At 38.2% G+C, this 14,525-nt stretch overlaps 2 protein-coding genes across 3 annotated transcripts; one reads left to right on the top strand and one right to left on the bottom strand.

Moving 5' to 3' along the window:
• The first annotated feature begins 473 nt into the window (after positions 1-473).
• LOC142523209 (organelle RRM domain-containing protein 2, mitochondrial-like) lies at positions 474-4,830 on the top strand. Of its 2 annotated transcripts, XM_075626883.1 has the most exons (5): positions 474-700; positions 2,281-2,349; positions 2,439-2,545; positions 4,485-4,607; positions 4,653-4,830. In XM_075626883.1, exons 1-4 carry the CDS (start codon positions 529-531, stop codon positions 4,575-4,577), a joined length of 441 nt encoding a protein of 146 aa, XP_075482998.1. In that variant the 5' UTR covers positions 474-528; the 3' UTR covers positions 4,578-4,607; positions 4,653-4,830. The 2 variants fall into 2 exon arrangements, with proteins under 2 accessions (XP_075482998.1, XP_075482997.1); XM_075626882.1 differs by having other exon boundaries at positions 4,485-4,830.
• A 560-nt stretch (positions 4,831-5,390) lies between these two features.
• On the bottom strand, positions 5,391-13,230 carry LOC142523390 (organic cation/carnitine transporter 4-like). The gene is made up of 2 exons (XM_075627172.1): positions 12,710-13,230; positions 5,391-6,753 (listed from the first exon to the last, which is right to left on the bottom strand). The coding sequence occupies exons 1-2, from the start codon at positions 13,143-13,145 to the stop codon at positions 5,558-5,560; spliced, it is 1,632 nt and encodes a 543-aa protein (XP_075483287.1). The 5' UTR covers positions 13,146-13,230; the 3' UTR covers positions 5,391-5,557.
• Positions 13,231-14,525: the final 1,295 nt, after the last annotated feature.

Genomic DNA, 14,525 nt, shown 5'->3' on the forward strand with positions numbered 1-14,525 from the left:
TATATATAAATCATGAGGTGTTTGAAGTAACAAAGTTTTTTTGTTGGTTCCCTAGAGACATTCGTACTTTTTTCATGACATAAAATTGAAAAATATTTGATATTTTATGAGCAAACTCAGTTCAAGAATATAGAAAGAAATTGAAATTCAAGGAATATAAAATCAAAAAAATCTCATGAGAATGAATCAAAATTTTTATTCTATTTGTTTATCATTTATATATAAATATTTTTAAAATATCAATATTTTATTTATATTTTAATCATACCATCCGATAACATAAAAACATTATTATAAAAAAATCATTTTTTTAAGTTTTGAATTTTAATATAAAATGTACATTTTTTTAACTTCGACGGTCTTAAAATGGATTGGGTGAAAATGGAACTATCTACTGGGCTGAGCACGTCAAGGCCCATATCTAACCTCGGCCTGCTTATACTTCCGGCTTTTCGATCTGAAGTCACACCTCTCGTCTTATTTCTCCGCATATACCTGTGGAAAAATCTCACTAAAACCCTTAGTCAAATGGCGATGAGAGCGGCGGCCACTACGACGGCGACGGCGACCTCCGCTGCCACCAGAGGCAGTGGTTTGAGGGCGATGTTCTCGTCTCTTTCGAGTTTTCCGTTCAACATACCACAAACTAATGTCGAGAAGCCGCCTCCTGCGGAACCTTCTACGAATCTCTTTGTTTCTGGTACGCGTCCCTCTTTTTCTCCTAACAACCTTCATTTCTTCAATCATTTCCTTATTTCTTTTGGGGTTTGTAATGATCTGTTTGTTCTTTCGTGTGCTTGCAATCCTTTTAAGTTCATTATTCCATTTCTGTGGAAAATTATAGACTATGGCAGATTCGTTTACTTATTTTTCAAATTACCAATTAGTTTATTCGAAAACTTAGTAAATTACTAGTGAGTAGTAATCGACTGGCTTGTAGCTTTGTAATGACTGCGTATTCATCAATCATTGTCCTTTTGTTATATTTTTAAGCTACTTTAAAAGGATTATATATATTTTCGTAAAAAAATCATACCTTTTTACATTTCTGCTCTCTGTTTATTGTACCCTGTTGTCCATGCTTAGTTCTCTGTTAAACTAATTGTTCATTTTTATTCTGTAACACCTGGTAGCATTCATTTTATTGGTTTTTAATGCTGATGTGTTCATTATTTGATCATTCATGTGTCACCATGTGGTTTTGTGAGTTTCTCTACGAGAAATGTTTGATGACACATGTTTTAAAATCTTTGTATGTTGCTCCATTTTGTTTCTTTATTCATCTGTTATTCACTTATTATCTATTTTTTCCTGGAGGGGTTCTTCCCTAAACCAACTTGTCTATATGTTGACATTATATCAGGCTATCGGTCATCTATTATATTCTCAAAATATATCACTCAGATTTGTAGGATAATCTCATAAGCTAGTTCCCTTCCTTCTTTTGTGTGGTTTTGTTATTTTTAACAGCTAAGTTCTTGTGTGCGTGGTGCAATGGAATTGTTTAACAAGTATAGAAAACTGTTGTCGGTGATGGAAACATAAAATTTCTAGGACTGGCCTCCATTTTTGTTCTCAGGAGAAGCAGAAAACTATTGTCATTGATACAGCATCATTCATTTTTGTTCTTTTTCTGTGTGTTATATGTCCATTACTTGTTCGTTGTTGGAGGGTTATGCCATGTGGTATATGAAACAGTATAATCAAGTGTTTTTTTCTGGTTTTCTGTCACTCCTTGCATACCACTACTCATGATTTTCAGTATCCATTCTTCACAGTGATTATATTTGAGGAGATGCGTTATTTAGATACAGTCTATTCGGAATGTATTTTCCGTCAGAGTGGTGGATTGGAATATCTTGTAACGGCTGTATATTACAGTTTGTTGCTGTCAATTCTGAATTTTGACTTTACAGAAGAATTACCAAACTTTAAATTTAAATTGGAAATACTTTTTTCTGTTTCCAGTTTTGCCCTCATTTAGAATGATTTTAGTTTCTTTAGTAATTTGTTTTCCTTGTTAAAAAACAATTTGTCGTACTTAGACATAGTTGTGCAGTTCAATGTAAATTTCAAGTGTGTTCTTTCTTATTGGAACTGCTACTCGAATGACTAAACTTGGATCCTTGGAAAATTATGGTTGGCATGTCTTGTTGGATATGACTGAATTGTTTGGTTTTTTTTTTTTTGGCTGATTTAACTCATCATAAAAGTTTTCCATGGTGCTGTTCTGTCTTACCGTGCTTGACTTCATTGAACTTTCTTTGATATGATGTTCAGGGCTTAGCAAACGTACAACAACAGAAGGTCTGCGGACTGCCTTTGCTAAGTTTGGTGAAGTGGTCCACGGTATGTTATTTTTGTTTAAAAATGCAGTGGGGCTGGATAGGTTAACTATTGGTAACCTCTCAAGCACTTGTTTTTTTCCCTCTTTTCAGCTAAAGTGGTTACTGATCGGGTCTCTGGCTATTCAAAGGGCTATGGTTTTGTAAACTATGCATCATTAGAAGATGCTGCTTCAGGGATTAAGGGCATGGATGGCCAGGTGATTAAGTGTTTTACAGAATATCTGTTCGAGGATAATTATAGTTCATAAATGGTAGCTGAATGCAACATACATGGGATTTGCTGAGAAAATTAGAGGCTGCCTTCTGCCTGATTCTTATGCACGCGTTCTTTCTTGCTACTTCAAAAATCATAACTTGCTGCTTGACCCATGCTATATATGCATCTGACCAAGGCTCTATAACCAGATTCAAAACAAGCGGTTCCGGTTTCAAAACCAACAATTTTAGTTGTAACTGAAAGTGGGATTTAATCCAAATATTGTAAAGACGGCTTGGTCCAGCACCCAAAACTTCTGGTTTCGCCTTAGTTTTGGTTGGGACTGGTTTTGAACGAAGCTTGCTTATATAACGTAATGTTGAGAGAAAAAAAATTGACGAGCTTTCGATTTCGTACGAGAAAAATCCTAACTAAGTATAATCATCCCATGGTTATGTTACGAATATCATAATTTTTTCTTTTAAAAAAAGAAAAGAAATAAAATTTAATCTGGAATATAATGTTTATGAATGGAATAATATACATATATATATATAAATTAAGTTATTTAGGAGTTTTCGGTACCTTAGGAATTTATGACGAGTTTATAGTTCGGTTCCATACAATTATAGTTTCAGTTTTGATTTTTGTTTCTAGGAACTGTAATCGAACTGTAAGTACTTAGTTTGATCAAACAGAAACCAAAGAGTGGTTATAGTTCCAGAACTTCGGTCTGGTATAGCTGTGAAGCTCTTTCAAGTTTTTGTCTCTTCTAGAGTTTTCACTTCGCAAAATGGAAAACTGGAGGTAGAAACAATGTGAATGAAAGGACCTTAGTGAAGCACTGAAGTTGGTAAAGTGAGGGGGTCATTGTGTTCTATTTCTGGACAATGCATGAAAAGAGTTGATGTTCTATTATATCAGTATCATATCACATGGGTCAATGCTGCTTTTCTGCCCAGATCTCCTTGCCTTTGTATGCTTACAAGCATTTTAAGATTAACGGCAAAGTTAGTTTACAAAAAAATAACATCTACTTGCTTGTTTTGTGAGAAAAAATAACATCTTTTTCAAATTTACATTGTTTTTAAGCTCCTTATGTTTATAGGTTTCCATCTTTTCTTCACAAACAACTAGTCCTAGTACTTCAATTTGGAGCCTATTTTTACTTTTGCACATTTTCAAGAAGCTAGGTATTTCATGTTTGAAGAAACATTAGCCTTGGAATTTGTAGACACTTGACTGCTTAGATGAATCATAACAATAATGGAATGAAAAATTCTGGTAACATGTGGTAGCTTTTTTTAGTGTGAAATGCTTGAGAAAATATGTTGTGGCGGGGATTCTATTAGAGAATGTAGTATGTGTTTGGTTGTTTTTTATGAAAAAACGATTTTTACTATAGATATGTCATGCAAGAATCTGTTGGTTGGTGATGTCATATCATACATACTTATTTATTTTAATGATAAACGAAATATTTTCAAAATTTTAAATATATTAAGTATTTAAAATATAAAATAATAATCAAGTACTTTTGGGATGAAATGTGTATTTAAAAGTAATTATTATCTTGAAGGGATATAAAAAGATGGAGTCTTGGAAGATTGTTTTAGAGAATGTGATCTATGTGACTTTATTTTGGAAGAATAAAACCAATGATGACAACTACTTTCAAAAATTGCCTTAATTCTCTTCATTTTACTTTTGCAAGAGGTCATTCCGTTGTATATATGCTGTAAATCGAGTAACAATTGAGTTTGCACAGTTAGCCGTTATTTTGCTCATTGAAAGCAAAAGCCAAATCTCCAAGTATGTGACCATCCAGTTAACTCAGTGCTAAGTGCAATGTGTATGTCTTTCATGTGCAGTTCAGTGTCATTTTCATCAGGACCCCTCGGTTAAAAACGTTTTGAAATTTGACTCGGTTGTTTTTGCAGTTTCTAGACGGTTGGGTTATATTTGCAGAGTATGCAAGACCAAGACCTCCCATCCCATCACTCAACAACGGACCTCCTCAGGGTTGGCAGTGATTTAACCTTCTGAGAAGAATCCATGCTCACCGAAATCCAAATATACGATAACGAAGAAACCTTCTGTCTCGTAATCCATTCCTCTCTGCAGTGCACTTCTCTGTAGATTACATTGAGACATGCATCGCTTGTTACATGTTTTGTTTGTAGTTTCTCCGAAATATTTATACTAGTACTTATTCTGGGTGCTTGTTTGTTGGCTGTAATTGATAGATTATTAATTATTTGGCATTCGGTGGACCACTTGAAAATATGTCATGAAACATTTAAAGAGTCAAATAGATCATTACGAGCTTGATGTATCTGAGGACCTGTGATTTAAAATAATGATTCTCTTCCCAAACTATGTTGTTTGCTGGCTGAAAGAAAGAAAGAAGTCGAAGATTTATTGTGTTACTGATATGTAGATTAGTTTGGTCTTGATTCTAGTTTCTACTACAACAAGGTCGCAAGTTCTTTCAGCGATAAAACTTCTTTGAGACGCTATTTCACGACAATTTTTTTGTCAACACAATGGTTTTGTACATTGAGAGAGAGATTGTTAATGATATAGATTTAGAGCACGTAATTGATAAGTTTGATCTTTTGAAATTCTATCTAAGCCCCCTTTATAAAAATCGTAGCTATGCCGCTGGCCGTCGATTACTGTACACCCATGAAGAAGCACCAAAATTTCTAGTCTTTCTTAAAGCCATCCTAGATTCGAACTAGCTAGCCAGAGGCACAATACAATGTTAGTACACCAGATAGAAGAGTGAATGGACAGACGCTAACAATTGACAGTGAACCCAAAAGATTCCAACAAAACATAAATAGTACAAGAATTTTATTTATTCTCTACCAGCTTTAAAAGAATCGGCAAAACATATTGGTTCGATTAACATGGATGTTCTGTAAGTGAAAACTGAATGAAAACCTGATCAATATTACTGGAGCAGCACCAGAATCTTTATCCATGAAATATAAGCTAGATCATCGAATCATACCGAACATGAGCCCGCTCGATCTGTTTCTCCATCCTCCATTCCAGCCATTGTATCATACAAAGGCCGGTTCAAAGTCTCCGGTAAGTAAAACGCCAAAAACCCTCCTAAAGCCCCACAAACCCCAAATACCAAAAATGGGATTCCATCTCCCAAGACAACGATGAATGGCACCAATATTGCTCCCATTTGTGCTGCTTGTGTCGCGCATCCAAGCGCTGCATTCCGAACGACCGTTGGAAACAACTCTATGGTATAAATAAACAACAAATTGTAAGTTCCGGCCATTCCAAATATCCCCAATACACCGCAAACCATTCGGATCGTCTTCCAAATACCGTAGCCCTTTAACAAGGCTCCCGCAATACAAAAGGCTCCGCTAAACCATTGTGTCCCTATGGCTAAAGGCTTTCGGCCATACTTATCTAACAAGAGTGCGGTTAGCAGATATGCAGGCATTTCAGCCACTGCATTGAGCAAAACATTTAGATACAGATTGGTTCCGAGATTTACCGCATTTAAACTCAGCCCATAATAGACAATCGAGCATAAAAAGTTGATGCCAACAGCTAGGAATAAACGGTTACGTGTCAGTGGCGAACGAACCACATCCACCAAGGATCCCGTTACTGCTTCTTTCGATTCAAGTTCGGTTATATCAGAAGCTCTATCTTTATATTTATCCGGTGTTTCACTCGCCTCTTCATCCAGGGCGAGGGTGACACCATCAGGAATGTCATTTCCATTAGATTTAGCGATTTGACACATGATTTTCATGGCACGTTTCGTCTTTCCTCGGATGAGACACCATCGAGGGGACTCGGACACGAATGGTAGGATGATTACAAGGAAGAGAATGGATGGAATCGAAGATGCGACATAAAGGGCTCGCCATGATCGAAAAATGTAAGCTACACCTGAAAGCACTGCTATCCCAGCTGAGAAGAAATAGAATGTGGACATTCCTGCGATTCCACGCTTACTAGGGCCGACAGGTTCTGTTGCTAGGACAAAAGCACACAGGCCAACTCCGCCGGTGCTGAATCCGGTGAGGAGACGAAAGAGAGCATAGGTATAGTAATCTGGAGAAAGTGCAGTAAGACAACCAAAAATGGCATTCAAGATGCATACCACCATTAGTGAACCTTTCCTTCCCAGTTTAGAATCTGAAAGGTGGCCAAATACTCCAGCACCTGAAAAAATATATGCCAAAATCTTGATGTTACATTTAATCTAGGCTGCAATTTTTTTATTTCAGAATGGAAAGATATCAACGTATTTCAAATCTTATCTGTTAACTTCTTTTTACACAAACTTATAAATTTGTCCATCATGGTTTGGACATCAAATCTGCATGTGCTTAGTATATTGATATCCAATATTATATGAAAAAACACAATAAGCTATTATATCTATAAACTTTCCTCGCATGCGCCATGCCCTCAAGGATCAAAAGGAACAAGAAAGAAAAGAGACGCATTTATATTTTAGGAAAATAGTTTTTCTTGCTTAGAGTTAACTTATTCGATTTTGGGTTTTGGTTTACACACTAAATTTTCAATATTTCGTTTTAATATATTTTTTAGTTTTCAGCTATTTTTGTTTACGTGATATCGAAAAATAATTATGTGACATCGTAAAATACTCGCATTACATTGAATATTGTTGATTTATCAGATGTCACATCACCAAGTTGACCAAAATAGTCGAAATAAAAAGTTAGTGTATCAAAATCGAACATTAGAAGCGTAATATATAAACCAAACCCAAAATTTTACAAGTTAATGGACAAAATAAACATATTCAATATGTCAATTTCGTTTTCGAGTACTTTAATATTGTGACAATTTTATAGACAAACATATAAAATTAATCCATATAATTGCTTCAGCCAGGGGCGGAGCCATAGAATTTTAAACTCTAGAATTTTTTAAAATTTTAAATTGATATACCCGGGCTAATATCATATTATTCTAAAATTATACAAAATTTACCTATAAATTTTTTCAAAAAAAATTGGGCCACCCGGGCTAAAGCTCGGGCAGAAAGCCCACGTAACTCCGCCTCTGGCTTCAGCCATTAATGCCACCCTTTGTAACATCACAAAAACTTTTGTGAAATCGATCTTTTATTTGAGTCATCCATGAAAAAATATTAATTTGTATATCAAAAGTATTACTCATTGATGCGATCCGGGTGAAATGAGTGAGCGGAGTCGGGTGTTCCACCGGATCTGCTATAAAAATGATGAATGAAATAAGAGCAATGTAGATATCTGAACCAGAAGCTTCTTTCCCGGGCGGAGAGGATTTCCTGCACTCAAGAAGGTAACCACGGTGAATGGGCGCCGGAGGGGGGTCCGGCGTGGCCACTCCGATGCTTAAGTCACTGAATGATTCAAGCCAAAAACCAATGTAACCAAGTGATGGTTGTGATATTGGTGTGAATGAATGAATGTAAATGTAAAGAGAGAACCTGGTATTTATAGTAGGAGAAGTAATGATGACCTCGTTCTCCGTGCTACCTACTAATTATAGTAGGACGGCTGAGCACACCCTATATTCTGACATGTCAAATCTCATACTGGTCACATCCAGCCCATCTGATTTTGTCAACCCATCGGCCTGATGTCAGAGATGGGACAGTCGCCAACATCCTATTCTGCAAGTATACTCGAGTGCGGTACTCATATCGAGGTGGCCCGGGTAGAAAGTTTCCGGGAGCTTAAACGAGAGCCCGTGTGTCCGGTGGCCCGGGGAGGAGACGTCTCAGGCATTCACCCGCCCGGCTCCTGATGAACCCTTCCTGCCGACTTATCCTGATTCTGGTCATCCATCCAGTATCCTGGGTCGTCCATGCCTCGTGCACAAGAATCGTCCATGACTCGGGCACAACCCGGGCTATCCCGAGGGTATCATCACTCCCTCCTTAAATAGTCGGGCTAGAGTCATACTCGCTGTCCCGATTAGTCTTGTGTGCCCGATCATGGAAAATATTTAGTTTGTATGTAAAAGCATCGGGGGCTTCATGTATCCCTAGAGATGGGATGAAATGCCGGAGTCCCGAGCCAAGTTTGAGAACCCTAGGCTTATGAATAACCAAGGTGCGGAGCCTTGGGCCGGGGAGCATGTCCCAGGACTTGGGAGTGGTCGAGGTGCGGAGCCCCAAGCCAGGTTTGAGAACCCTGGGCTTATGGATAACCAAGGTACGGAGCCTTGGGCTGGGGAGCATGTCCCGGGACTTGAGAGTGGTCGAGGCGCGGAGCCCCAAGACAGGGTACGGATCCTTGGACTTAATAGATAACCGGAGTACGGGTCCCCGGGCCAGGGTACGGGTCCCTTGACTTAAAAGATGACCGAGGTACGGGTCCCCGGGCCAGGGTACGGGTCCTCGGGCCAGGGTACGGGTCCCTGGACTTAATAGATAACCAGGGTGCGAAGCCCTGGCCTTCATGAATGGTCGAGGTACGGAGCCCTGAGCCAGGGTACGAATCCCTGGACTTAATAGATAACCGGGGTACGGGTCCCCGGGCTAGGGTACGGGTCCCTGAACTAAAAGATGACCGAGGTACGGGTCCCTGGACTTAATAGATAACCAGGGTGCGAAGCCCTGGCCTTCATGAATGGTCAAGGTACGGAGCCCCTGGTTATGGAGCCCTGGCCTTCATGAATGGTCGAGGTACGGAGCCCCGAGCCAGGGTACGGATCCCTGGACTTAATAGATAACCGGGGTACGGGTCCCCGGGCCAGGGTACGGGTCTCTGGATTTAAAAGATGACCGAGGTATGGGTCCCCGAGCCAGGGTACGGGTCCCGGACTTAATAGATAACCAGGGTGCAAAGCCATGGCCTTCATGAATGATCGAGGTACGGAGCCCCGAGCCAGGGTACGGGTCCCTGGACTTAATAGATAACCAGGGTGCGAAGCCCTGGCCTTCATTAATGGTCGAGGTACGGAGGCCCGAGCCAGGGTACGGATCCCTGGACTTAATATATAACCAGGGTACGGAGCCCTGGCCTTAATGAATGGTCGAGGTACGAAGCCCTGAGCCAGGTACGGATCCCTGGACTTAATAGATAACCGGGGTACGGGTCCTCGGGCCAGGGTATGGGTCCCTGGACTTAAAAGATGACCGAGGTACGGGTCCCCGAGCCAGGGTACGGGTCCCTGGACTTAATAGATAACCAGGGTGCGAAGCCCTGGCCTTCATGAATGGTCGAGGTATGGAGCTCCGAGCCAGGGTACGGATCTCTGGACTTAGATAAATGGTCGAGGCCTCATACCTCCCGGGCTTTAGATAATGTGCCGGGGCCCCGTACCTCCCGGACTTTCAAGAATGTGCCGGGGCCTCGTACCTCCTGGGCTTAAGATAATGTGTCGGGGCCTCGTACTTCCCGGACTTTCAAGAATGTGCCGGGGCCTCATACCTCCCGAGCTTTAGATAATGTGCCGGGGCCTCATACCTCCCGGGCTTTCCAGAATGTGTTGGGGCCTCGTACCTCCCGGACTTAAGAGATTTTGCTTTATCTGTTGTATTAGTTTTATTAAAAATCAAATCACTAACCTAGAAATATTGAATCCGAATTCATTTTCGGTAGAGTGAAACTTCTCTGGTTGAGCTAAATTAGGTGACTAATATAGCTGTATGCTACTGAGTGCATAGCAAATGTTCTTCATGCCAATCCGGAATAGCTGCTGAGTTTTGAGCCTATATGAAATACACATATAAGATCTGAATGCCGAGCTGGTTGGACTTGTATGTTTGCCAAGCAGAGTTGGGCTTATTTTTGAATGGAAATCATATCTACGTCTTGAGCTTAATTTCCCACAGACGGCGCCAATGATGCGATCCGGGTGAAATGAGTGAGCGGGGTCGGGTGCTCCACCAGATCTGCTATCAAAATTATGAAGGAAATAAGAGCAATGTAGATATCTGAACCAGAAGCTTCTTTCCCGGGCGGAGAGGATTTCCTGCACTCAAGAAGGTAACCACGTGAATGGGCGCCGGAGGGGTGTCCGGCGTGGCCACTCCGATGCTTAAGTCAGTGAATGATTCAAGCCAAAAACCAATGTAACCAAGTGATGGTTGTGATATTGGTGTGAATGAATGAATGTAAATGTAAAGAGAGAACCTGATATTTATAGTAGGAGAAGTAATGATGACCTCGTTCTCCGTGCTACCTACTAATTATAGTAGGACGGTTGAGCACACCATATATTCTGACATGTCAAATCTCATACTGGTCACATCCAGCCCATCTGGTTTTGTCGACCCATCGGCCTAATGTCAGAGATGGGACAGCCCACATCTTATTCTGCAAGTATACTCGAGTGCGGTACTCATATCGAGGTGGCCCGGGTAGAAAGTTCCCGGGAGCTTGAACGAGAGCCCGGGCGTCCGGTGGCCCGGGGAGGAGACGTCCCAGGCATTCACCCGTCCGGCTCCTGATGAACACTTCCTGCCGACTTGTCCTGATTCTGGCCATCCATCCAGTATCCTGGGTCGTCCATGCCCCGTGCACAAGAATCGTCCATGACTCGGGCACAACCCGGGCTATCCCGAGGGTATCACTCATTATTGTAAATATGGTCAGAATTGACACGTCTCACGGATAAATATCCGTAAAACCGACTCACAAGAGATCTACTATTGTAACATATACAAAAACCACGAATATCCATGTGGAAGAGGGGAAATTCCATGCTACCCTTGTGTCATTGTCTCAATAGTGAATATTTAATATTACACGGGGTTTGCTGAAAAATCATGTATCAATAAATATTCACTTTAAAGTAAAATTTTCCAGGTCCTGATCCTCTAGGCCACGGTCCACCAGGTGGGTAAATTTTTCAATATTTTCCAAAACTGTCCTTTCTTATATTAATTAAGTATATTTTAACTAACTTAAATATCCCAAAATAACTTTTTAGTAACTTCGTTTCATAATTACATTAAGAAATATGATTTTTCACACGACTGTCAACCGGCCCCGCTGAACATATAATTTCTCGAGGCTACAAAATTTGATATACCCAACAACTTATATTTAAGCCTACATGCATAGTTCTGTCTCATTTTAATAAAATATTATTAGAGATCTGCACAACTTGTATCATCAATATCAATATCAATAAAGTGTGTGGCAATCTCTTGATGTTTATACGTGAGACGAGTGAATCATGATCATATTTACAATAAAAAGTAATATTTTTAACATAAAAATAATATTTTTTCATGAGTGACCTAAATAGAATATCATTATCACAAAATTGAGTAGTTTTTTTTTTTAAAATATTTTTTGTTTTTACATTAAATAAAAATAATTTATGATTTATTTGTAAACTGAGATCATGAAATTTATATTATAAATATTAAGTACTACTAAAAAATACAGTTGAATAAAAATAACAAAATAAATAATATGCATAAATATACATCTAAGAATAAAAAAACATATAAAAATTATAAGCTGTTAATTACATTTAAAATATAAGACAAAAATTTGTGTGAGTCGTATTTTGTGAGACAGATCTATTATTTAGGTAATACATGAAAAAATATTACTTTTTATGGTAAGAGTATTACTTTTTATTGTAAATATAAGTAGGGTTGACTCGTCTCACAGATAAAGATTCGTGAGATCGTCTCACAAGAGACCTACTCAAAATATAATTTTTGTTACTATAAAAACTTAAAATCATAAATAAATTGTAAACTGTGAATAACAACTAAATACGAAAGGGTCCCCCGTCATATATAAAATAATTAAGATAAAAAAAATTGTGAAGAATTGGTAAAATGCAAAGAGTAAAGAAAATAATTCCTATTATATTTATCTTTTTCTTTTTTTAAAGCATATAACCGGAATAAAAATTTTAAATTATAAATTTGTTCATTAATTATTAATTAAGAGTAGATCTTATTTGAGATGGTCTCAAGATTTAATTTTTAGATGACTCAACTTGATCTATAATTAAAGTGAAAAATGATATTTTAAAAATAAAAAAAATATTTTTTAATAAATGAGATCAAGTTGGATATCGGTATTATAAAATTGACATGTGAGATCGTGTGACGAAAATTTTTGTGTAGTAAATAACCTCAACCGGTAAAAGTAAGAAAAAGGATCCGAAAATTCGGGTTACTGACCTATCATGCAGCCTCCGAAAAACAAGGCCTGCACCAACCCAACCTTGTATTTCTGTCCACAAACCAACCCGAACTCTGCAACCGTCGAACTCTCCCCTCCACCGATCCACTCCCAAGAACCGGGTTCAAGTTCGCAAACGCTCTTCGCCGCCGCCGAGCAACCAGCGGTGCCGCCGCTCGTGCAACGCCAAGCAGGTTCCCGGTCGGCGAAGATGACAACCATGGTGTGGAACGCCTCCAGAGCCCAAGCCATGCTGGTCAAAACGAAGTGTCTCAGCTGCCACCGTCCGAACTCCCCGCAAAACTTCTGCAGCATGTCGTCTACGCACAGCCTCTCCGCGAGATTGACGGAGGCCGATTCATCCTGTCCGAGAAGCGGCCGGTGGAGGTTTGGGTCATTGGGACGTGAATATTCCGAAGGGAAATTCCCTGACATTGTAACTTTACATAGGATTTGGAGGACGATCGATGAGTATTGTCTCTTCAATGATGTTTGAGATTAGATTGGAAATAATAAATTTCAATTTAAATATGTTATAAAATAAATCAAATTAAATAATTATAATATCTAAAATTAGATATTGACATTTACTTAAAAATAAATATAGATATACGTGTTATTGATAAATCATAAATTACGACCAATATATATAGCTGCAAACGCTGTATATATCATATGTTTGGAAGCTTGGATTTGATGGGATTTGATGGGATTTGGAATCAAGTTTTTTATGTTTGATTTCATGGATTTTAAAAAAAGAATCGGATTTTGAAGAATTCTACGAGATTTGCTGGGATTTTATTGTGTTGGCTCAAATCTCTTCATATTTGACAACATTTGATAGAATTTGGATTTCAAGCAAATAAAACTCATTCAAATATTTATTTTCTCAACTTTATCTTTTTTATTTCTCTTCACGTCATTTTTCTTCGATTCACTAATAATAATTTGTTTTTTATTTATAAAATTAGGATGTGATTAAATATTTAATTTTGAAATAATTTATTTCGCTGAATTTAAATTTGAATCTCATTTTATAAGCATCCAAACATACTCATAGTTTTTACGACCAATTTTCGACCGAATTTGAATGACCAATTTGACATTAAAAGTAGTTATTAGACTTGCTCCAGATCTGTTCTCGGTCGAACTAGACAATTCAGTCCGGTTTTAAAAACATTGACATGACCAGCAAATCATACTTAATATTTGTCAAGTGTATGCTTTAATCCTAATTTCAGGCGTAAAGAACACAAAATTAGGGTGATTTTTTTTTTTTTTGTTACAAAGCGTGTCACATTTTTCTTACACGATTAAGATTTATGACACCCACATTATACAATTTTTTTAAAAAAATTTTTATCATCTTTGTATGAGATACATGTCACAAATCTATGCTCCAAAATTATTGCTTAAGAATTCAATTTAGAGCTCTACGTTCAATAAAATATAAGTGGGTTTGTATAATTAATCTGTGTAATTCTATAGAGTGGTTTATTTATTAGGAACAAACACGTAAAAGTTAGATAATCCCACCATCAACTTTATCTTTTTACAAATTAGGCATTTACCTTTGAATAATAATATATGAATGAAAGCAAGAATCCTTTATTCTTCTTCTTTTGGATGTATGGATCATACATCAGGGTATGTTCATTATATATACGGATTCTATGGGTGTTTGATGATATACTAGCAATTCACGCATACGATATAATTCACACGCATAGATTTTAATGTGATTATTTTTTTAAAGAATATGTCTCTTGTGGGACGGTTTCACGAATCTTTATCTGTGAGACGGGTCAACTCTAC

This window comes from Primulina tabacum, chromosome 13 (genome assembly GCF_025594145.1).
Source record: "Primulina tabacum isolate GXHZ01 chromosome 13, ASM2559414v2, whole genome shotgun sequence".
Taxonomy (NCBI): domain Eukaryota; kingdom Viridiplantae; phylum Streptophyta; class Magnoliopsida; order Lamiales; family Gesneriaceae; genus Primulina; species Primulina tabacum.